The sequence below is a fragment of the Populus trichocarpa genome, chromosome 17, assembly GCF_000002775.5.
Source record: "Populus trichocarpa isolate Nisqually-1 chromosome 17, P.trichocarpa_v4.1, whole genome shotgun sequence".
Lineage (NCBI taxonomy): Eukaryota > Viridiplantae > Streptophyta > Magnoliopsida > Malpighiales > Salicaceae > Populus > Populus trichocarpa.
In genome coordinates, this window is record NC_037301.2 from 13,924,388 (window position 1) to 13,947,941 (window position 23,554).

At 33.4% G+C, this 23,554-nt stretch overlaps 2 protein-coding genes and 1 long non-coding RNA gene across 11 annotated transcripts in view; 2 read left to right on the forward strand and 1 right to left on the reverse strand.

The window, feature by feature from the left end:
• LOC18110388 (putative disease resistance protein RGA1) overlaps nucleotides 1-11,785 on the forward strand; it is a 42,899-nt gene extending 31,114 nt beyond the window's left edge. For 2 of the 5 annotated variants that reach the window (XM_052448661.1, XM_052448660.1), the window contains one exon: nucleotides 11,561-11,785. In XM_052448661.1, coding sequence (XP_052304621.1) covers nucleotides 11,561-11,627 — 67 coding nt within the window. In that variant the 3' untranslated portion in view covers nucleotides 11,628-11,785. Of the gene's footprint in view, nucleotides 1-7,868; nucleotides 8,229-8,334 lie in introns of those variants that run through there. The other 3 variants (XM_006388641.3, XM_024592991.2, XM_052448659.1) reach the window with 3 other exon arrangements.
• Nucleotides 11,786-16,020: 4,235 nt separating this feature from the next.
• Nucleotides 16,021-17,509, forward strand: LOC112324663 (uncharacterized). Of its 2 annotated transcripts, none has more exons than XR_002978648.1 (4): nucleotides 16,021-16,066; nucleotides 16,156-16,763; nucleotides 16,883-17,016; nucleotides 17,127-17,509. It is a non-coding gene; the product is annotated as an uncharacterized LOC112324663 (long non-coding RNA). The 2 variants fall into 2 exon arrangements; XR_002978649.1 differs by having other exon boundaries at nucleotides 16,027-16,293; nucleotides 16,570-16,763.
• LOC18106562 (uncharacterized) lies at nucleotides 17,508-22,308 on the reverse strand. Of its 4 annotated transcripts, XM_006372430.3 has the most exons (8): nucleotides 22,150-22,308; nucleotides 21,980-22,051; nucleotides 21,636-21,708; nucleotides 20,456-20,574; nucleotides 19,666-19,802; nucleotides 18,389-18,536; nucleotides 18,143-18,302; nucleotides 17,508-17,840 (listed from the first exon to the last, which is right to left on the reverse strand). In XM_006372430.3, the coding sequence occupies exons 3-8, from the start codon at nucleotides 21,646-21,648 to the stop codon at nucleotides 17,749-17,751; spliced, it is 669 nt and encodes a 222-aa protein (XP_006372492.3). In that variant the 5' UTR covers nucleotides 21,649-21,708; nucleotides 21,980-22,051; nucleotides 22,150-22,308; the 3' UTR covers nucleotides 17,508-17,748. The 4 variants fall into 4 exon arrangements, with proteins under 4 accessions (XP_006372492.3, XP_024448757.2, XP_052304623.1 ...); XM_024592989.2 differs by lacking the exons at nucleotides 21,636-21,708; nucleotides 21,980-22,051; nucleotides 22,150-22,308 and adding an exon at nucleotides 20,318-20,354 and having other exon boundaries at nucleotides 20,442-20,575; XM_052448663.1 differs by lacking the exons at nucleotides 21,636-21,708; nucleotides 21,980-22,051; nucleotides 22,150-22,308 and adding an exon at nucleotides 20,318-20,354.
• Nucleotides 22,309-23,554: the final 1,246 nt, after the last annotated feature.

The following is a 23,554-nucleotide window of genomic DNA, read 5'->3' on the forward strand; positions in this document are numbered from 1 at the left end:
TTGGCCAAGGATGTTCTCAGAATGGTAAGCTTGGAAGAGCTGCAGGATGCAAGCGTGTGCTGAAGAAGCAAGAAGACAATTGCCCACATAAATGGCAAAGGGGGTGATTGTTGGAATATTGCCAATTATGTGGCTGCCATTGTCAAAGCAGATGGCTGCCATTGTCAAAGAAGATGGCTGCCATGTGAGAGTCAAAGAGAGCTGCTGGTGCAGCATTTGCAGCCTCTTGACATTGTCAAAGAAGGAGGCTACAATGGTGGGTTGTTGGTGGCAGCCAACAACCATTGTCTAATGTCAAAGTTTGGTAAGTTTGGCAACCACCATTGTTGACAAAGGAGCAAGAGGAGCTGTCATTGAAGCCTATAAATAGACACCAAGAGTGCAGCACAAAATGAGAGAGAGAGTCTTGTAGTAGAGCTACAAAAGAGAGAAAGAAAGAGAAGGGCTGCCACCAGCAGCCCTGCTGCCATATGCAGCTGCTGCCCTATGTAGCAATGAGAGATGGGAGTTGAGTGGATGTGATCCTCCTCCGTGTGTTGTATTCTTTCTCTATCTCTAATAATATTGATCTCTCCCGTGGATGTAGGCAATTAGCCGAACCACGTTAAATATTGTGTCAGTGTGCTTAGCCTCTTTTGAGTAATGATCATGAACACCACCGTTCCGCATGGGGAGCAGAAATCCCCAACAGAACTCTCAAGAAATTGGACTTCTGTTTTTTCAAGGAGATAGGAAAGGAGTTGGGGCACACAAAAATGACAGGTACAATTTTGCATCATTGATTGAAACTTAACTTGTTTGCTTCTTTATTCCACCCTCTTGATTTTATTTTTGTCTTGTGCTTGAAAATTCTTCACATTTTCAATACTATGTCAATCAGAAATGAAATAGGCTATGAAGTCATCAGAAAGCAATTGAAAAGCTTGGTCTGAGGCATAAAGAACACATTTCAGCTTATGGAGAAGGGAAAGAGCAGAGACTCACTGGAAGACACGAAACAGCTGATATTAGTACTTTCAAATGGGTAAGAGGAAAATGAAACAATTTCCTTGCTGCGACACGCAGAAAGATGTCTTGCATTAATTTCGAAATGGTTAAGCACTGAGAAATTTTCTTTATTTTCATATAATTGTAAAGCAGCAAAAAGACATAGGCAGCCAACCCTTGGTACAGAACAATTAAAAGAGGCAACTCAAGGAAGGTGAAAATCTTATACAAAAGAAACAGCAGCAATAGCTTAGTCCTGACATTCCTCACATTAAAGTTGTAAAAATGCTCAGAGAAACATGAACAATTAAATATACTCTATCATCATAAAAGCTTACTATATTGTTTCCCCATTCCAAAATCATAAACATCTACAATTTGAAGTCCCTAAATTGCAGCAGAAGATAGATCATTCATGGAGTAGCATGACACTGGAGTTTTTAATTTTTATTCCCACATCCAGATGCTTCATTTATGTTTTGATTAACATTTATAAGTAAGGCTATGATTAGATTAGAGTTCATTTCCTGCAAGAAATATTAAAAACCTTGCCAAAAAAATCTTGTTAGGCTGTTTCCAGAACAGGTATTTTAATTTCCCAAAAAGAAGTAAAGAAGCATGAAAAAGAAAAACAGAATAATATGTTTTCTAGCAAATCCTCAACTTCGATTCCTCTTCCATCTATTCCAGTTCAGCAACTTCTTTTTTCCCTTCAGTTGCATCCAATTTGGTACAGGTGGAAAAAAATTATCAAATTGTACTTGGATTACTTTTCAGAAGCCATTGCCATATGTAGCAATTATGAAACAGCAAATCAAGAACACATAGGCTAGATGTGATGTATAGAATTCTTGTGAATTGTTCATACTTCAAATTATTAGCATAGATATGTTAGTCACAAATCACAAAAAAAAAAAAGTAAATCAAAGAAATGCTGAGAAGATGAAATATAAGACTGTATTTATATACTAAATTACAATGATCTGTCTGTGCTCGTTACGATATTTCTGGTATCAATAACAAATCAGATATTGAGGATTCTAGGCAAATTGAAAAATTATTCCATTAGACACTGGAAAGTTTCAGGATATAGAAGTTGATTTAGTGGCTAATACTTGATGGAGCATAATCACCAATTTAGTTTTAGAAGTAGTATTGATTTTTCAGTCTTCTTCCTCTTCTTTTCCCTAGCTAACTTCTGTCATCTATTGCAAGGACTTTGGAAATCAATGTCAACTTTGATGTTGATAGCCCTGCTGCAATGCTACAAACACCAGCCCCACCGCAATCAACTAGACCATCTCGTTCTAGAAGATGGCTAGGCACAAACTCTTCTGATTAAGAAGACTCGCCAACCACTGCTGTCCTCCTCCCACTATAGGCAGCTGATCACAGATGGCTAGCAGGACTGCTGCCCTGACCAAGATGACTGTCAATGCAACCATTAGGAATTGCTGAATATGATGAAGAGGAAGAAGATTCTGAGGTTACATCAGGGGAAGATTCGTATGACTGTCCACTATGCTGAATGAGCATTTTACAGATTTTCCTTGCAAATATCGTGCTTTCTCAACACTATAATCTGTTGTATTCTTGTTGTCTTTGTTAATGCTGGGTTTTGTATGGAAGTTAGATAGCTTCGGTAGCTCTTTTGTATTGTTCATTTTACTTTGGGGGGTTGGACATCCTGCCAGTAAAATCACCTCTAAACTACTTGTGTGAATCTTAATTCATCTATGAGATTGAAGTAAGTTCTCATGAGTTTTCCAGGGTTGTACCTTTGCCCAAGCTTTTCATTTCTGGGGTCAATTTAATCGTAAGCTCGTTATATTTCATTTCTGGGGTCAATTTGCCATGTCAGTTCAAGGGATCGTGGGCTGAACTTTTGGATGTTGCATTATCACTCTGGGATTTTCTTTTGATTGTACACCAATGAACAAAGAGAAATTTGAAAGCACAATCCATATGTTGCAAGCAGAAGTCACAACTCACACCCACAAGGACAAGTTAAAGGTAGATAGATAGGCTTGTAGACGGAATCCGGGAAGTTCCTACATAGCAATGAAACCAAGCCTTATTCTCCTACTAATAACTCGCTTAAAAACCCTCCCTCCTCCGGGAAGTTCCTACATCTCACACGGGCAAAATTGCACCACAGTTTTGAAACCAAGCATAGGATGAAACGAAGAACGAAAGAGTCATAAAAACTTGCACCACAGTTTTGATCAGATCTTTGGCGATCTTTGGATATAAAAGTGAAAGGTACATTGCCTCTTGGTTGCAAAATTTCTTGGTGGAGAGACACCTAAAGGACGTTCTTGACTTTGGGGAATATACAAAAGCAAACCACAATCTTATCTTTTCTTCAGTCTTTTATCTTTTCTTGATTTGTCAAGTCTACAACGTGTGAAGCCTACGCGGATTGGCCAGTGCGGGAGACACTTACTAACCGACAAGCTAATTCAAGTTGATGAATGTTGTCTTCAAATCATAGCCATGTTACTTCTCTGAAACTTCAATAGCTTTAATATAGGCATAGCTAGTCGAGTCTGCACTGTGTAGAGCCCAATCAATATATAGTTAGAGGACTGCAGTTTTAATATTTTAATATAATTAAAACCACCACATTATTTACAATTACATTACCAAAAGAAAAACAAATAAAAGCTAGCAGTAAAACACTCTGATGCAAGAAACATTTACACTTTTAGTATTCTGAAAAAAACTAACAAGTTTCTTCTAATCGGGTAAAATCAACTTTTCAACTGATCAATTATGCATTACAAAATCGAGTGGTAACAAATTAGTCCATACACTTTTTTTTTCCATGGTGAAATGAGTTTATTGTTGAGTTTTCGTAGTAATAAAAATAGTAAAACAAAATTATTTAGAAGTCTCTAAGATCCCGTTAGACAAATATAAAGTTATTTAGGAATTTATTAAGATATGATTTTTTTTTTACTTTAAATAATTCTTTAAATGCTGAGTTATCACAAACTACAAACTATACAATTGTTTGGCATCCAATAGTAATCCATACGAACCATCAATGAGAAATCTTTTAAATCTCTAATTAGAAGAGAAATTGTTATACTTAGATTGTTAGCTCTAATTTTGTATTTATGTAATTTTTCTGTTGAAGTGACAATCTAATAAAAAAAATAAAAGGCATAACTTGCTATTTATAGAGAAATCTGAAAACCTTATAAATTAGTAAAATATCAATTTGCCTCTTGAATAATATTCATATATTAATTCAATAAAAATTTAGAAATTAACTCAATCAAGTACTTATTTGATTTTTCTAGGTCTAAAAATATAATACTTGTATTAATTATATTTTAGTCGTTAACTTTTAAAATATATTTTAATCAAGTCATACTCATCCCAGTTTAATTTCTACCTAAAGGTTTTTAATGTGTGTGATCTATTAAGTTCTTAATATGTTGGCCCAAATATAAATTATAATTATAATTAAATAGAATTAATTAAATTAAACAATTTAATTTATTATCAATTCAATAATTAATTAATTTATATTTGAAGACAATGTGCATCGTCTATTAACGTGTCTTGATCTCTTAAATATTAAAAAAAATTATTAGTGGTTTGACTTAACCTTCCAGTGATCAATTTCTTAGTGTAATTAATATCACTTCATCAATAATATTTTGATTTAACATTAAAGCATGGAGTATGTCTGCCATGTTAAATCATGTTTATTCTCTATCTAATAGTCATTGATCATTTAAATAATATTTGTAACTCTTTTTAAATCTCATTCCTTCTTAATTAAGAATTTCTCAGTCAATACTATTTAAGAATAGATAAACTATTTTTCTTAATTCACTTAGGGTGATGAATCTTCTATTTATCACTCAAGTATTTTTTATTATTATTTCTTAAGAATAGTGAAGAGACATAATTTTTCCTTAATAAAAATAATATAAGTATGGTTCCAAGGGGGTTTTTGTACTTTTCTTAATTTTTTTAGGTTGACCCAGGGGTTGTTTGGTAATTTTAGAAAATAAATATTATAAAAAAAACTGTTGACGTGTGCAAATCATGTGTTAGCGCATGCAGAGCTGTCCGGTGACCAAAATCAGTCATGTACAACGATGTTTGGAGGGGAGCGTTGTCCTCTTCGCATTGGCAAGGTGTGTGTTCACGGTAAAGGTGTGGGTGGGTGCCAATGAGCTTTTTTTTTTTAATTTTCTTCTCTCTTTTCTTTCTTTTAGCTTAAAAATTCATGTCAGTCCTTCTAAAAATTGATTGTGTCCTCTAGTTTCTATTTCTATCAATTTTAATTCTCATTCTTTTGATTACTATTTTTTTTGCATTTAATACTTTTTGAAGTTTTGTTTTTTAAAAAAATCAAACATTTTGTTTCATTTAGTTTTTGTATCCAATTTAATTCTCATTCTTTTAATTGTTCTTTTTTTGTGTTTTACTCTTTTCTTGATTTGTTTTTTATTTTATTTTTTCCTTCATCATTTTATTCCCTTTAATTGTTTTTATTCAAGTTTGATCCTCATTCTTTTGATTTTTGTCTTCTTATTATTTTCTTGATTATTTTTTTTTTATTTTTAACTCTCAAAATTTTATTTCATTTAATTTCTTTATCAAATAATGGTTCTCATTCTTTTTATTGCAATTTTTAATTTTTTTTCTTAATTTTTTTTCTTTTTCAATTTAATCCCAAATTATTTTTTTCATTTGGTTTTTATACCAGATTTGATCCTTAATATTTTGATTACTATTTGTTTTTTTTGAAAAAAAAATTATGATTGGAAATTTTACTTCATGATTTTTTTTTTTTTGTGTTTACCATTCCGCACGATAATCATATTCTCATTATCTAGATCATTGGTTTTGAATATTAGCCCAATTTAAGTTAGGTCTTTTTTTTTTATCCTTTACTATTTTTTTATTTATTTTATCATTTGACATTGGGTTATTGGAGCTTGAGCTTTGTTATTTGTTCAACTTTTATTTTTTTGAGTTTATCTCGATCTAATATCTTGGACGGAAGGTTAATCGAGTTAATCCGAGTTGACTCAAAGTTTTTTTTCCTCGAATTGTTTTTAAGAAATTGATTTTTTATTATTATTGACCTTGAGCTTTATGATTCTTTCACTTTTTTTATGTGGGGTCATCCTAAGTGCGGGTTAGTCAAGTTAACTTAAATTTTTTCCAACGTTTCTTTTATTTAACTTTAGTCTTTTATTCTAGGTCCTTTTAAAATATATATAATTTTTTTTATCCCGATCTCATATTGTAGATGGTAGGTTGGTCAGGTTAACCAAAGTTGACTCGGTTTTGTTTTTTTATGTTACTTTTTCTTAAACTTGATTTTTTTTTTAATTTTATCATTTGACAATAGATTATTAGGCTTTGAGCTTTGTTATGTTTTTTTTTTTTACTTTCTTTTCTTCAAGGTAATCTCGATCCCATATCCTATGTCACGTATTGGTCAAGTTAACCTGTATTGATTAGGGTTATCATTGGCTGCACATCTTTTATTATGTTAGGAAAAACTTAACCAAACCCACAACGTAAAGCAAAACACCTACCTATTCACTATTAAAAAGAGATTTATAGTATAAGTAAGATAATGTTTGTTTTTGTGGTTGGACCGTACTTTTAAAAAAATTAATTTTTTTCTTTTACTTTCAATTAATTTTTTTATATTTTTAAATTGTTTTAATATATCTATATCAAAAATAAATTTTAATAAATAATAATAAAATATTATTTTAATATATTTTTAAATAAAAATTATTTTAAAAAATAATATATGACAATAACAATATTGTATAATTACCATCACCAAACACTTTCACCTTTTCCATTTCTCAATAATTACTTGCCATTTCTTGCTCGCATCCCGTGCTTTTAGCTATCCTTAAAGCTTTTCCACTTCTTCCTTAATTTGTCAACATCCAATTCCTTTCCCTTAGAAAAACAAGCTATGGCTGATACATTTTTTTTTATTAATTTATGAATTATAAGATATAAAAAGTAATTTTAAAAAATATAAAAAGTAAAATAAAAACATAATTAAACTATAACATATTTTTATAATTATTTCTAAAAATTAACTTGGAATGCTACCCGCATCATAGCATGGATGCACTTAAAAATACTCATTTGGAAAAAAAAAAGAAAGAAAGAAAGAAAAGAAAAGTAAATTATGCTCAAAATCATATTTAATTTTGGCCTATAATAAAACAAATTGAGACTCCAAGTAAATTTATGTGTTAGGGTGTGCCTATATTTGTAGAAATTCATATAATCTACTTGTAGAAATTCCTCGTTTAAACACTAGTCTGTTTAATAATCTTTTCAAGGCTCAACTATGTTACTAGATTCATCTGTTAAATTATGAATTATATCATGTTCAAGTTTCCCTCGTCAGGTTTTGATCCTTAATCTATGTTTAGAAGTTCAATCAGGACCATGTTATTCATAGAATTACCGGTAAGGTACGTAGCCATTTTATTATGGTTTGAAACTAAATCCATTCCATTTTATTTTGTTCTTTCAAATTCTCGTTAGAAAAGGATAGAAGTGTTTCAAGCAGATGGTGTTTATTAGATTCTGAACCTGCAATAATCTTGGCCACAGTTATCCCGAGCATTGATGTTGAGGCAATTTCTACCGTGCCCTTTTAGCTCTTTATTAAAAGGGAAATATATTTACATCTTTCTTATGTGGAAAGAGGGTGAGTGAAATGACTTGCTTGTTTCTTGTAGAATATGACTCGTGAATCCATCATTGTCTATAGATGGAAGTGGAGATAAAGCAATTCCGACAGGTCAGGTCACCTCAAAAAGGAGATTGAACTCATTGATAAGAATCTTTAGCTAGAATTTCAAGGCTAATGGGCAATTATTACTTTCTCTGTTCAAAGTCATGTCGTGTTCTTTTCTTCCTTTCTCAATTCATATCCAAGATGGACTGATATTTGATTATTCCAGAGAGTGAGCAATTATTTGGTCCTTCTGCACATCTCTTTTCCATAACCAATCTTGTGTTCCCGTTGGAATTTGCTGCTCACTCTGAAAAGTTTAGAAATCCTTTCTCATCTCCATAACCAATCTTGCGTTTTCATTTGACAGATTTCGTCTTCCTTGTCACAGCCAAGTTCCTTCTCTGAATCTTCAATTGCTTTAGTATAGCCATAGCTAGTCAAGCTCCACCGTGTGGAGCCTAATCAATTGATTCACAGAATAGCACAGGTAAAGCCCATAACCAAACACTTTCACCTTTTCCGTTTCTCATCTCAAACTGCTCTGTCTTCTCAATATTTACTTCCTATTTCTTGCTCACATCGCCTTCTTTCAGTTATCCTTGCAGCTTTTCTACTTCTTGTTGTCAACATCCAATTCATTTCCATTCGAAACCAAGCTATGGCTGATGCAATTCTTTCTGCTCTCGCGAGTACAATCATGGGGAACTTGAATTCCCCAATTCTTCAAGAGCTTGGACTTGCTGGCGGCCTAACGACCGAGCTTGAAAATCTCAAGCGCACGTTCAGAAATATTCAAGCTGTGCTGCAAGATGCAGAGGAGAAGCAGTGGAAGAGTGAGCCTATCAAGGTGTGGCTCAGCGACCTCAAGGATGCAGCTTATGTTGTTGATGATGTACTGGATGAGTTTGCAATTGAAGTTCAGTGGCTTCTGCAGCGAAGAGATCTCAAAAATCGAGTAAGATCCTTCTTTTCCAGCAAACATAATCCACTTGTTTTTCGACAAAGGATAGCTCATAAATTGAAGAATGTGAGAGAAAAACTAGATGTCATTGCCAAGGAGAGACAAAATTTCCACCTAACAGAGGGAGCTGTGGAGATGGAAGCAGATAGTTTTGTTCAGCGTCAGACTTGGTCTTCGGTGAATGAATCAGAAATTTATGGAAGAGGCAAGGAGAAAGAGGAACTAATCAACATGCTGCTCACTACTTCAGGTGATCTCCCTATTTATGCTATATGGGGGATGGGGGGGATAGGTAAAACAACACTTGTTCAACTGGTCTTCAACGAAGAAAGTGTCAAACAGCAATTCAGTTTGAGGATCTGGGTGTGTGTATCTACTGATTTCGATCTCAGAAGATTAACAAGAGCCATCATAGAGTCCATTGATGGTGCCTCTGGTGATCTTCAAGAATTGGATCCCTTGCAACGATGCCTCCAACAGAAGTTAAATGGAAAGAAGTTTTTGCTTGTATTGGATGATGTGTGGGATGATTATGATGATAGGTGGAATAAATTGAAGGAGGTATTAAGGTGTGGAGCTAAAGGTAGTGCCGTCATAGTAACTACGCGTATTGAGATGGTTACTCATAGAATGGCAACAGCTTTTGTCAAGCACATGGGGAGATTGTCTGAAGAAGATTCTTGGCAGTTGTTTCAACAGCTTGCATTCGGGATGAGAAGGAAAGAGGAGCGGGCACACCTGGAAGCCATTGGAGTATCAATAGTGAAGAAGTGTGGTGGTGTTCCTTTAGCTATAAAGGCACTAGGGAACCTAATGTGGCTAAAAGAAAGTGAAGATGAATGGAAAAAAGTAAAAGAAAGTGAGATTTGGGATCTAAAAGAAGAAGCAAGCCGGATCTTATCTGCTTTGAGGTTGAGTTACACTAATCTATCACCACATTTGAAGCAATGCTTTGCGTTTTGCGCAATATTTCCAAAAGATCGGGTGATGGGGAGGGAGGAGCTGGTTGCTTTGTGGATGGCAAATGGTTTTATTTCTTGCAGAAAAGAAATGGATTTGCACGTCATGGGTATTGAGATATTCAATGAACTAGTGGGAAGGTCATTTCTGCAAGAGGTCCAGGATGATGGATTTGGCAACATAACATGTAAAATGCATGATCTTATGCATGATCTTGCACAATCCATTGCAGAACAAGAATGCTATATGACAGAAGGCGATGGGAAGTTGGAAATTCCTAAAACTGTCCGTCATGTAGCTTTTTATAACAAATCAGTAGCTTTTTATAACAAATCAGTAGCTTCGTCTTCTGAAGTTCTCAAGGTCCTATCACTTCGCTCACTTCTTTTGAGGAATGATGCTCTTTGGAATGAATGGGGAAAGTTTCCTGGTCGAAAACATCGAGCCTTGAGATTAAGAAATGTCCGGGTGCAGAAATTTCCGAAGTCAATTTGTGATTTGAAACATCTAAGGTATCTAGATGTGTCATTCTCCATGATCAAAACACTGCCTGAAAGTACAACCTCTCTCCAAAACCTACAGACACTAGATCTGAGATATTGCGGAGAACTCATCCAATTACCAAAAGGTATGAAGCACATGAAAAGTCTTGTCTATCTTGACATAACGGCTTGTGATTCACTTCAATTTATGCCTTGTGGAATGGGGCAATTGATATGCCTGCGAAAACTTACCATGTTCATTGTGGGTGGGGAGAATGGTCGTCGCATAAGCGAGCTGGAAAGCCTGAATAATCTTGCTGGTGAATTGAGTATCGCATATCTTGTGAATGTTAAGAATTTAGAAGATGCCAAAAGTGCCAATTTGGAGTTGAAGACAGCTCTTTTATCACTGACTTTATCTTGGAATGGGAATAGAACAAAGAGTGTTATTCAGGAAAATAGCGAGGAGGTCCTTGAAGGGCTTCAACCTCATTCAAATCTGAAGAAGTTGATGATATGGGGATATGGAGGTTCAAGATTTCCTAATTGGATGATGAACTTGAACATGACACTACCAAATCTGGTAGAGATGGAGCTATCAGCATGTCCCAACTGTGAACAACTTCCACCATTGGGCAAACTACAGCTCCTCAAGAATCTTGTATTACGTGGAATGGATGGTGTGAAGAGTATTGACACCAATGTGTATGGAGATGGGCAAAATCCATTCCCATCTTTGGAGACGCTGATTTGTAAGTACATGGAGGGATTAGAGCAATGGGCTGCGTGTACTTTTCCTCGCCTTCAAGAATTGGAGATAGTCGGTTGCCCTCTGTTGAACGAAATACCAATTATACCCTCCCTTAAAAAATTAGACATCCGGAGATGTAATGCTTCCTCGTCGATGTCAGTTAGGAATCTCTCTTCTATCACTTCTCTTCATATTGAAGAGATTGACGATGTGAGGGAGCTTCCCGATGGGTTTCTGCAAAATCATACCCTCCTTGAAAGCTTAGAAATTGGTGGGATGCCAGATCTGGAGTCTTTGTCAAATAGGGTATTAGATAACCTTTTTGCTCTTAAAAGCTTGAATATTTGGTATTGCGGGAAACTTGGAAGCTTGCCAGAGGAAGGTCTTCGTAACCTCAATTCCTTGGAGTCCTTGTACATACGTGGTTGTGGAAGATTAAATTGTCTGCCAATGGATGGGCTGTGTGGCTTATCTTCTCTTCGCAAGTTAGTTGTTGGAAGTTGTGACAAATTCACATCTCTATCAGAGGGCGTGAGACATCTGACGGCACTTGAGGATTTGCACCTTGATGGATGTCCAGAGCTGAATTCATTGCCAGAGAGTATCCAACATCTCACTTCTCTCCAATATCTATCCATTTGGGGTTGTCCAAATTTGAAGAAAAGGTGTGAGAAAGATTTAGGAGAGGACTGGCCTAAGATAGCTCACATTCCTAACATTAGAATCAGATAAAATTGATATGCAAAATTTTTAGAATAATTTCTCATTAACATTGAATGAGAATAAAATATATATTTTCTTAGTTTTAATTTGTTGTAATTGTTTAAATAACTTTATCAAATTCATTGTTGATATATTTTTCATATAAATGTGTAAAAATAATTGATTCATGATTTTTTCATACACTTGAGGATTTGTATTGATGCTCGCACCATAAAGCATATAGAGAGAGCATCAATACAAACAAACTGGAAAATCGAAATCTAATCCATCCAAACAATAAACAACTTATTACAAAACAATGGAGACTTGCACTTAGCATGCAGGAGCCGGCTAGAGCATACAGACAACTTGAGTAATAATTCAAGAATATTGTCATTTAACAAAAGCTTTAAAATGTTTTATGAAATGAAGATCAACTTAACAAAAGTTTCAAATATAAAACGATGATTGTTCACAGTATCACTTGTGAGATATACATAAAAAAATAATAAAAAATTCACCTTAAACTAGCTTTAATGGAACTATTTTTTTTATAACAAATAATTAATTTATTAATAAAACAACCTTTCGGATAATAACCGAGAGAAATATAATGAATTTTAAAAAATTAAAAATATATATATATTGAAAATACATTTACTAACCAACAAGCAAAGTCAAGTTGATGAATGTTGTCTTCAAATCATTGCCATGTTACTTCTCTGAAACTTAGCTAGTCAAGTCCGGAGTGTGCAGAGAAATCTAAAAAATAAAAGGTATATTTTATTATTTATAGAAAAATTTAAATTTTTTTATTAATTGGTAAAATATCAATTTGTCCCTTTAATATTATCCATATATTAATTTATGAAAATTTTAAAAATTAACTTAGGCTATGTTTGTTTCTCGGAATTCACTTTCCGGAAAACTACTTTCCAAACTTTCCTGTGTTTGTTTACCATTAGAAAAGTTGGTCAACGAAAAACACTTTCCAGTCAAAGGAAAATTTGGCTTGGTTTCCAGGAAAGTGTTTTCCTGAAAAATTTAGGCGAAAAACACTTTCCGGAAATTGTGAAAAAATTAAAAATATCATATTATTTGCTGATTATATCAAATTTGATCCCCAAACTTTTGATTGCTATATATATATTTTGTTTTGAATATTTATTTTTTAATTTCATTTCTTAAAATTTAATTTTTATATTAACTTTGGTCTTTATTTTTATAATTGTTATTTGCTTTTCCTTATCATTTTTTTATTGAAATTTTTTATCTATCAAATTTGGTTCTCATTCTTTTGATTGTTACTTAATTTATTTGAAATAATTTATGAAATGTTAATTATTATTATTTTAATTTCTTCATCTTTTATTTTTTTTTATTTTTTAGATTTGATCTCTATTATTTTGATTATTATTTATTTTATTTGAGATAATTTATGAAATTATATTTTTTTTTCAATTTCATTCTCATTCAACTTTTTAATTTGAAAGATTTGTTCCTCATTATTTTAATAAACTTGAGAAAAATAAAACATTAATAAGTTATTTTCCAGCTCATTTTTCATGACATAACCAAACACTGGAAAGTGTTTTCCAACTTATTTTCCATTACACTACCGAACATCAGAAAATAATTCACTTTTCCGGAATTCACTTTCTAAAAGAAAATTACTTTCCAGCAAACAAATGAGGTCTTAATCAAGTACTTATTTGATTTTTCAAGGTCTAGAAATATAATTCCTGTATTAATTATATTCTAGTCATTAATTTTTAAAATATATTTTAATGAAGTCATACTTAATGAAATCATTCCAGTTTAATTCCTACATAAAGATTTTTAATGTGTGTGACCTATTAATTTTCTAATATGTTGACCCAAATATAAATTATAATTAAATTAAATTAAATAATTTAATTTATTATCAATTCAACAATTGATTAATTTATATTTGAAAACAAGGTGTATCGTCTATCAACATGTCATGATTTTCTAAATATTAGAAAAGTCATTAGTGATTTGACTTAACCTTCTAGTGACTAGTTTCTCAGTGCAATTAATATCATTTCATCAATAATAATTTGATTTAACATTAAAGCATGAAGTATTTTTGTCATGTTAAATCATGTTTATTCTCTACATAAAAGTCATTGATCGTTTAAATAAGATTTGAACTCTTCTTAAATCTCATTCCACCTTAATGAAGAATTTCTCAGTCAATATTATTTGAGAATAGATAAAATATATATATTTTTTATTCACCTAGGGTGATGAATCCTCTTTTTATCACTCAAGTATCTTTTTATTTTAATTTTAAGAATAGTGAAGTGACATAATTGTCTTTAAAATAAAAAAATATATAAATATGGTTCCAAAGGGGGGTTTTGTTATTTTTCTTATTTTTTATTTTTAGAATGACCCAGGGGCTGTTTGGTCATTTTAAAGTCATCCAGTGACCAAAATAAGCCATCTACGATGATGTTTGGAGTGGCGCATTGTCCTCATCGTATTGGCGAGATGTGTGTTAACGGTAGAGGTGTGATTGGGCTCTGATGAATTTATTTTTTCTTTTCCTCTCTCTTTTTTTCTCTTAACTTAGAAATTCATGTCAGCCCTTTTAAAAATTGATTGTGTCCTCTAGTTTCTATTTCTATTAATTTTAGTTCTCATTCTTTTGATTACTATTTGTTTTGTTTGTAATACTTTTTGACTTTTTTAAAAAAAAAATTCATACCTAAACATTTTGTTTCATATAGTTTTTTTATTCAATTTAGTCCTCATTCTTTTAATTTCTATTTTCTTGGTTTTTCTTTTAAATTTTTAACCCTCAACATTTTATTTCATTTAATTTCTTTATCAAATAATGATTCTCATTCTTTTTATTGCTATTTTTAAAATTTTTTTCTTAATCTATTTTATTTTTCAATTTAATCCCTAATTATATTTTTCATTTGGTTTTTATACCATATTTTATCCTTATTATTTTGATTACTATTTATTTTGTTTTGAAAAAAAATTATGATTGGAAATTTTACTTCTTTAGTTTTTTTTGTGTGTTTACTTTTCTACACGATAATCATATTCTCATGATCTGGATCATTGGTTTTGAATATTAGCCCAATTTAAGTTAGGTTTTTTTATATCCTTCACTAATTTTTTTTTTAATTTCATCATTTGACATTGGGTTATTGGGGCTTGAGCTTTGTTATATGTTCAACTTTTATTTTTTTGAGTTTATATTGATCTTATATCCTGGGTAGAGGGTTAGTCGAGTTAACCCAAGTTGACTAAATGTTTCTTTCTCAATCAATATTATTTGAGAACAGATGAAATATTTTCCCTAATTCACCTACTATGATGAATCATCTCTTAATCATTCAAGTACTTTCATATAGTTCATGTTATACCCAATGTTTGTCTTTTGATTACCTCAATTAAGATAACATGTAACAAGATCAAAACATAACATTCTTTATATAAAATAACTTTGTAATCTCAAGTTTAAGGATCACTTACTCAACCGTTATGTGAGCTTTTTTATAAACATAGGTAATCTCTCCATATAAGATTCTCATGCGGGTAAGTTCACTATACATGTTTTATGATAAGCATCTATATATTAGTTCTATGTATTTCTTATATTTCAATTTATGAGAACAACTGCTTCCAAACATGCCACACTTAAAGCACTTGGACTTGACAATCAGCTAAGTCCAAGGTAACGTGGGTCTGATAAACATGTTAGACCCAATTTATTTGGACTTGGTAGTCAGCCAAGTCCAAGGTAACGTGGGTCTGACAAACATGTCAGACCCAATTCATTTGGACTTAATAGTCATCCAAGTCCAAGGTAATGTGAGTCTAATCAACATACCAGACCCAAGGTACCTGGACTTAGTAGTCGGCCAAGTTTAAGGCACTTGAATGTGCCAATCAAGTCTAAAGTGACGTGGGTCTGGCAAACATGCCACACCCAAGGCACTTATACATGGCCTTCCACTAAGTCCAAAACATTTGAACTTGGCAGTCAGTCATGTCCAATGCACTTGGACTTGGCATTCCTCAAAGTTCAAGGTAACATGAGTCTAAAAAACATGTCAGACCCAAGGCACTTGGACTTGACAATCAACCAAGTTCAGGACAACGTGAGTCTCGCAAATATATCAGACCCAAGATACTTGGACTTGACAGTTAGCGAAGTCCAAGATAACTACCATCCTCCCTTAGCATGTCCACCTTTTTAGGTATATAAAAGTCCTTCAAGACCCACCATATTTTCACCAAATATTAATATAGATATAAGGGATAATTATTCCTCATTAAATATTATCAGGTAAAATTACACTTCAAACATTTTTTTTATTAAAAAAACAAAACTCATGAGTTATAAATACATCAGATACTTATTTTTTACCCATCCTGCATCCTCATCCTCCATCCCCAATTGGTCCCCTCAATGATCTTGTTAGGTACCACTCTAGCCTTTCATATCCTCACATTATTGTTTTGCTTTTTCATAACTAAAGATTATTCCTTTTACTGTTGCATGGGGTCAAAGATGGTTGCCCAGCAGTGGAGAATGCAACACCATCAAATTCTTTCCAGCATTCATGAGCCTTACTTTGGAGCTTATTGGACGCTATGTTCTGCCTGATAGATCTGTTTTGCCGATAATGTATCGCCACTTAGACCTCAGGTACTGTTAAATTTTGTTTTGCCGCGACCTCATTTGCCTAGAATACATGCAATTCCACGTATTTGGTTTCCCTTGGCCGCTATATTATGGATGCACATTACAAGGCATGCCTGTATGCAGGCATCAACACTAGTGGTATCAACGGAGAAGTGATGTCAGGCCTAGAATACATGCATCTCTTCTACCATTTTGATCTTATTATTCTAGTTTAGAACCATTCTGATCTTGTTCTCCAATTTCTATTGTTTTCTGAAAGGTCTATATTTATGTTAACAGAGGATTACTGTTTTCATTGTACCTTCATTTGATCCAAAGCCAATGGATTACTGGTCAGTTTTTATTTCTTTGTACCTTAATGGATGCTGCAAGTGTGCATGTTTTCAGTACTTTTATTGTTGGAACTCTCAAGAAATTAGACTTTTGTTTTGTCAAGGAGATTGGAAAGGAGCGGGGGCACACACAAATGACAGGTACAATTATTGAAACTTAACTTGTTTGCTTCTTTATTCCACCCTCTTGATTATTATTTTTGTCTTCTACTTGAAAATTCTTCACATTTTCAATACTAAGTCACTGAGAAATGAAATAGGCTATGAAATCATCAAGAAAGCAATTGAAAAGCTTGGTCTGAGGCATAAAGAACACATTTCAGCTTATGGAGAACGGAAAGAGCAGAGACCCACTGGATGACACGAAACAGCTGATATAAATACTTTCAAATGGGTAAGAGGAAAATGAAACAATTTCCTTGCTGCGACATGAAACAATTTCCTTGCTGCGACACACAGAAAGATGTCTTGCATTAATTTCATTACATCTTGTGCGATTGACAGGGTGTTGCTAGCTAATCGCAGGCTGTCTTTCATGTTTGACGCAACACAAAGATAGAAGGAAAGGGGTGCTTTGAGGACAGAAGGCATGTTTCAAACATGGATCCATATGTTGTGACTTCCATGATTGCAGAAACCACCATCCTTCGGATGCCAAGAGAACATCAACCAACCCCTCATGAAATATTGTTTTTAGTAGTCTGTCCAAGGAACCATAGAAAGATCTCTGTCATCAGGATGGATATCTTTCAGTTTGTTTCCCTTTGTATTTGAAGCAGCAACTGATGTTATTGCTTTGTTTGCTTGCCTTATGATTCTGCATTCTGTGTCGAATAATGCAACCCTAGAGTTAAGGAAAGATGGTAAAAAGGATTCCATTATGAATGTGAGAACCATGCAGTGTCTTTACTTATTTCAACTTTTACCTCCATACAAACGAGTATAAAGACATTCAGTCCTTGTCTTTCAAGGGTTTTAACTAAACAGCTGAAAACAAAGGCAAAAATGCAAAGTTTTCTTCTAACAACATTGTATACAACATACACTCAATCATCAATCATGGTGTAAATGTGATTCTGATGAAACACAATGAGCCCAAAAATGTAATGCCTATTACCAAAACAGATTACATAAAATCAACATCATCGAGAGCATCATAGGGATTAACCACCAAATCATCTTCGGGCTTATCAACATGAAGCTGTTTTTTCTTCCCAGCTGCAAGGAATGAATAAAAAGCAAGGTGTTATATTCATCAACATTCTAAATTGTAATATCTTCAGTACAACCGGTGAGAATTCAGTATCTGGTGGTTGCATATGGGTTTCCTCGAAAAGAGTAATGAAATCTTAGCAGAAGGTGCATGTACAACAGGAGTACTGAAAATTTTTCCCTTTTCTGAACCAATGAATTCCATTTAACTAGCTTTTCAAAATCCATGACTCAAAAGAAACATAAAGTTTCAAAATATCTAAGAATCTTACTGATGCTTAGTATGAAAAATATGTGGAATCATGTACCTTGCTTCTTTTTGCTAACGTTGGCTTCTTTCTCAGCTTTTATCTTTTCATTTGCAATTGCACTCACAGAAGCCGAAACTTCTTTTGCATCTGCAGCTTTCATGGCAGTCATGGACAGTTTCATTATTGCCTTAAGTAAACCGATATAATGGTAACTTTTCTGCATTAGAGAATGTATTTTTTTTCGCCTGGTCAAAAACTGCACCAACCTTTTATTATCAACATACTAAAGCTAATTCAACACACCTCAAATGAGCGAAGCTTATGTGAAATAAGTTCTGCATATTCCAAGAAGTCACTTTCAGATTTTGGTATGAAACTATCAAGCGATTTCTCATCACCTTTCTTAGCAAACAGTTCTGTAGTGGATCTGAAATCAGCTTCTTCCACCAGCCTATAATTGAAAATCTTTAAGAAACCATTAATTAAAGGAAAAGGCAAACAAAAAACTTATAAATTGAAACAAGTCAAAACAAAACATGCCTACTGCAAAATTTCACAAGACTCGTAACTAAATTGCCTGAAAAGTTCAGCACATAGAACTACAAATCAACATAATTAAAATCATGCTGCCAAACAACATTTAACCAAACCCAACATGATCAGAACAAAACCTCAAGGACACTATTAGTTGAAACAGGTTTTGTTAAGAAATCATACTATAATACTAATAATAAAAAATCATCTAAATGGTTAAGCACTGAGAAAATTTTCTTTTTTTCATATATTTGTGAAGCAGCAAAAAGACATAGGCAGCCAACCCTCAGTATAGAACAATTAAAAGAGGCAACTCAAGGAAGGTGAAAATCTTATACAAAAGAAACAGCAGCAATAGCTTAGTCCTGACATTCTCACATTAAAGTTGTAAAAATGCTCAGAGAAACATGAACAATTAAATATACTCTATCATCATAAAAGCTTACTATATTGTTTCCCCATTGCAAAATCATAAACATCTACAATTTGAAGTCTCTAAATTGCAGCAGAAGATCTAACACGGTTTCCCTTAGAAGGAGCTAGGTAGATCATTCATGGAGTAGCATGACACTGGAGTTCTTAACTTTTATTCCCACATCCAGATGCTTCATTTATGTTTTGATTAACATTTATAAGTAAGGCTATGATTAGATTAGAATTCATTTCCTACAAGAAATATTAATAACCTTGTCATAAAAATCTTGTTAGGTTGTTTCTAGAACAGGTATTTTAATTTCCCAAAAAGAAGTAAAGAAGCATGAAAAAGAAAAACAGAATAATGTGTTTCCTAGCAAATCCTCAACTTCAATTCATCTTCCATCTATTCCAGTTTAGCAACTTTTTTTTCCCTTCAGTTGCATCCAATTTGGTACAGGTGGAAAAAAATTATCAAATTGTACTTGGATTATTTTTCAGAAGTCATTGCCACATGTAGCAATTATGAAACAGAAAATCAAGGACACATAGGCTAGATGCGATGTATAAAATTATTATGAATTGTTCATACTTCAAATTATTAGCAGAGAAAAAAGCTGCATATTGAGTACCTTTGCTGGCGAAGTTTCTCAGCTAGTGGATCTAGTTTCTCTTCCTTTAGCACCTGAACAGTTTTTCCCTTCTTTTCGGTAGACTTTGCTGCGGATTTATTAGGAGCATTTTCAGGAGGAGGTTTCACTACTGGTGCCTGATCCAATTCCATAAAGAAATACAACAATTACAGATCAAGCACCACCATATATAAACATGGAATGCAGCACTTCATATTTCTGTAACAGTGGGACTCAAATAAAAAAGTTTATAAGTGCATAAAATAAGCTAAGGTATAATATACATCTGCATCCCATATGTCAGCATCACATTTCTGTACACTTTTCTTAATGAACCCCTGCCCACAAAAATATTCTCTTCCATCCCTTCCCAAGCTCCCACTCCGCTTGAACAAAATAGAAAGCTCCAAGAGATATGCACATGTTTTTCCAGATTGCATAAAAGCTCCTTCAGAATCATAAATTCCGAGCATTTCTTTTCTAATGAAAGCTACCTACATACCTTTACTTGGAAGAAAAACTTTTATACGATTGTAGTTTGACGCATCATTCATAAGTTCTTATAACAATTTTTCCCCACTCACAGCAAGAGAAAACAAAATTAGATCAACATTCCATTATTAAATATCAAAGAAGCCTATCCCTATCATACCATTTTCCATAACTAGCTGTGTATGTTGTTCCTGGACCTATAATAGCATCCAACATTTTAGGTGACTTTGGTTGAAATTTGAAAGTGATAGATAAAGTATAAAATAATGTGAGGTCAAGATTACATTATCAATCATACCGGAGCTGGTTCATCTTCATCCTCCCACGATTCTTTCACATCATCTTCATCCACATCTTCATCATCCCATTTATTTTTAGGCTGCTCTTTTGAAAGGAGATGTCGAACTTGCACATCCTCTGAAAAAAAGATGTGCCGACTAAATCAGCAAAATAAAAAACATGAACATAGAGAGAACTTCATCTAGCAATTTAAGATAGAAAAAATTTACATGGAGAAAGAACAAAATATTAGATTCTTTTCATAACCTTCAGGTATATAGAACCAAAACTACCATCTCTGTTATTTTCTTTTCAACATCTTCAATAAAAAACCGCAGGCAATGGATGAGGTTGCTAGGAAGCAACGTTTGGTTCTAATTACATGGTCTGGGAAAAGCCATGGTGCACAAAGTGAAACCTAAAAGTCACACATCCTCATGAAATGTTTCAATGTGCCACTTGATTCTAGAAACAAATGCAGTTTCAGCAAAGCCCCAGCACATCAGGTGAATTCTTAAATTTACAAAATCACCTTTAGTTAGTCTAACAGCTTTGTCTTTCTTCTCATGTAGCTTAGAAAAATATTTCCAAAAAACTGCCCTCAATCTATAACTGACAAACATCAAGTCATCTTATATGCAGGGACTATATTCAAGAAGTTTGAATATGAAGCCAACACACATCAGGTGAATTCTTGCATTTACACAAGTTAATTCTTGATTAGTTTACCAGCTTTTTCTTTCTTTCTCATGTACCATGGGAAAATATTTCTGAAACATTACCCTCAGTTTATAATTAACAAACATCAAGTCATCTTAATTTATAATTAACAAAGTATATTCAAGAAGTATGTATATAAGTCACTTGAAGGCCTCACAAAACCCAAATTGTGCAATGGCATGTGCTTACAAAACAAAAAACTAAGCTCTGACTCTAAGATGGGGCAAATACAGCCATAATCTGGACCAGCAGTCCTAACAATCACCCAACGCTATACACAGTTGAATATTCTACCAAGCACAAACATACACTGATATCTAGTTCAATCTGACGAACCCAAACCAACCCCCACACACTAATTTGGATCCAGCAACTACAAGTTATCACAGTATCTTTCAAACCTCAAAACCACACTAGACCAATCAAATTCAAACGGATAGAAGAGCTAAACAAGACTAGAAACCGATAAAATCTCTTACCCCAATCCTCCATCTTCAACTCTTCTTTGCCAAAACAAAATCTGCTACCATCCCACAAATCAAAAGTGCCACCCTGCACAACCAAAGCCATAAACAAAAAGGGTTTATCAGCAAACAAAAAAAAAAAAAACTCAACAGATTTCAAACTCAAAATAATATTACAATCCAATTAACAAAATCCCTTAACTTAAATAAAGGGCACATCGCATGAAATCAATAATTGAAAAAAAAACATAAAATCAATCAACAAAATAACCATCAACAAAAAAAAATAACTAAAACTTAATAAAAAAAAAAGGAACTACAATTTTCATACAAAAACATAAATGGAGACAAAAAGGCACCTTATAGTAGTGGTTGATTTCTCAATTTCCACTGCTTTCTTGAAGCAAAATTTAAATACAGCAAAGAGAACCCTGATAAAAAAAAGATCAAAATTGATTAAAATTTTTGAGTTTTTCATTGGAAAGAAATACATGGGTTTTGCTCAAAATGGAGAGTAAGATTGATTTACCAAATCAAGTTGGAATCTTGACGAGTTAAGATTGAAAGGGTATTTTAGGTCTTTAGAAGGAGAAGGATGTTTCTAATTCCCCTTTTTAGCTTTTTATATTCTACTGCTCATAAAGAAGACAGTTGTGCGTTTCAAGTTACAAATTGAGGGATTTTGTTGCCGTTTCGCTTCCTCCGTCTAGGCGTCTACTTTCCTAGAATTCTCCAGTGGATTTGAACTACGCATGATATTGGACTCAGACTTTACTTAAAACCCAGCCCAGAAAAAAAATATGATTTTAGTATTATTTTCTTAAACAGTTTATATATCATATTAATAGATTTATTAACTAGTATATTGATATGATAGGTTGAATACACTTGTTATTAGTTCTTACCACTGACAAAAAGAAAGAAATTTTTAGATTGAATACACTACTTAGCTGTTAATAAATTGGGTTAATGACACTGAGCTTAAGCGAAAAAATAATCAGCATAGCTTTGCTGAGTGCATGATTGAAAAGCTCTAGGTCTCTAGTGCAGTTTCCATTTGGTAATATGTTTAAAGTGGATTAAGGAATTGGAGTATTATGGTTTAATGCTATTTTGCTGGTAGATTTTGAGTGTAATTTAAAGCTAGGAATAAATTTTACCTTCTGTTGTTGCCTTTTGTTTTTGTTTCTAAATTGTAACCCAAAATTTGAATGTTCCTGAAGTGACTGTCTGGGTGGCTTGTTACCTTGAATCGGCTATTCTGTTCTATGTGAATGCATGGATGTGGTTGTCCATTGTGCACACAGTACGTAGTGCTGAAAGTTTATTGCTTCTAGTCTCTCACAATGCCTGTCCAACACAAAAGCATACCCCGCTTTAGCTTTATAAGCAACAGACTGGGTGCTTTGTGTGGGAATTTTTTATCTGGACATCCTGGGATCTGAGGGAGGGGCAATTGCAGTATTTCTTCTGCTGACAATCTGGAAGATTTTTTAATGGGATCGAGCTGTATGGTTCCGAATATCTGTGAACATACATCACTTATCCGGGTTTGTGATATCCATCCTTGGCATGCACATGTAGCCCCATGTAAAAAACTAGTTTTGTGGCCTGTTCTTCATTAAGTTTGACATGAATAGCATGTCTATTGAAGATTATGAACAAGGCTGGAAGCAAATTCCAGCATAGCCTTGCCAAGTGGGTCTAACGGGATAGCTCTAGGTGTAGAGATTAATCACCTTTTATTGATGATGGTCAATGCAGGACCTTCTGGCATTATTTATCAAGATTTTATTGGTTTTCTTACAATTTGTTGCTGGCAGGGATTGATTTAGTAGCTTCACGTATCCAAACTTAAATGTAATCTCTCTCTGGCAGTACTTATTCAGAGGGGCATGAGATAGGAGTGTTTCAGGTTTGATATGATTTTCCAA

Excerpts from the sequence above, each read along its gene's own strand:
- LOC18106562 (XM_006372430.3), bottom strand. Across the intron at positions 19,803-20,455 it reads ATGAAGATGAACCAGCTCCG|GCACCAGTAGTGAAACCTCC; the intron begins GTATGATTGATA and ends GAATTGGATCAG. Across the intron at positions 17,841-18,142 it reads CGTTAGCAAAAAGAAGCAAG|CTGGGAAGAAAAAACAGCTT; the intron begins GTACATGATTCC and ends CATTCCTTGCAG.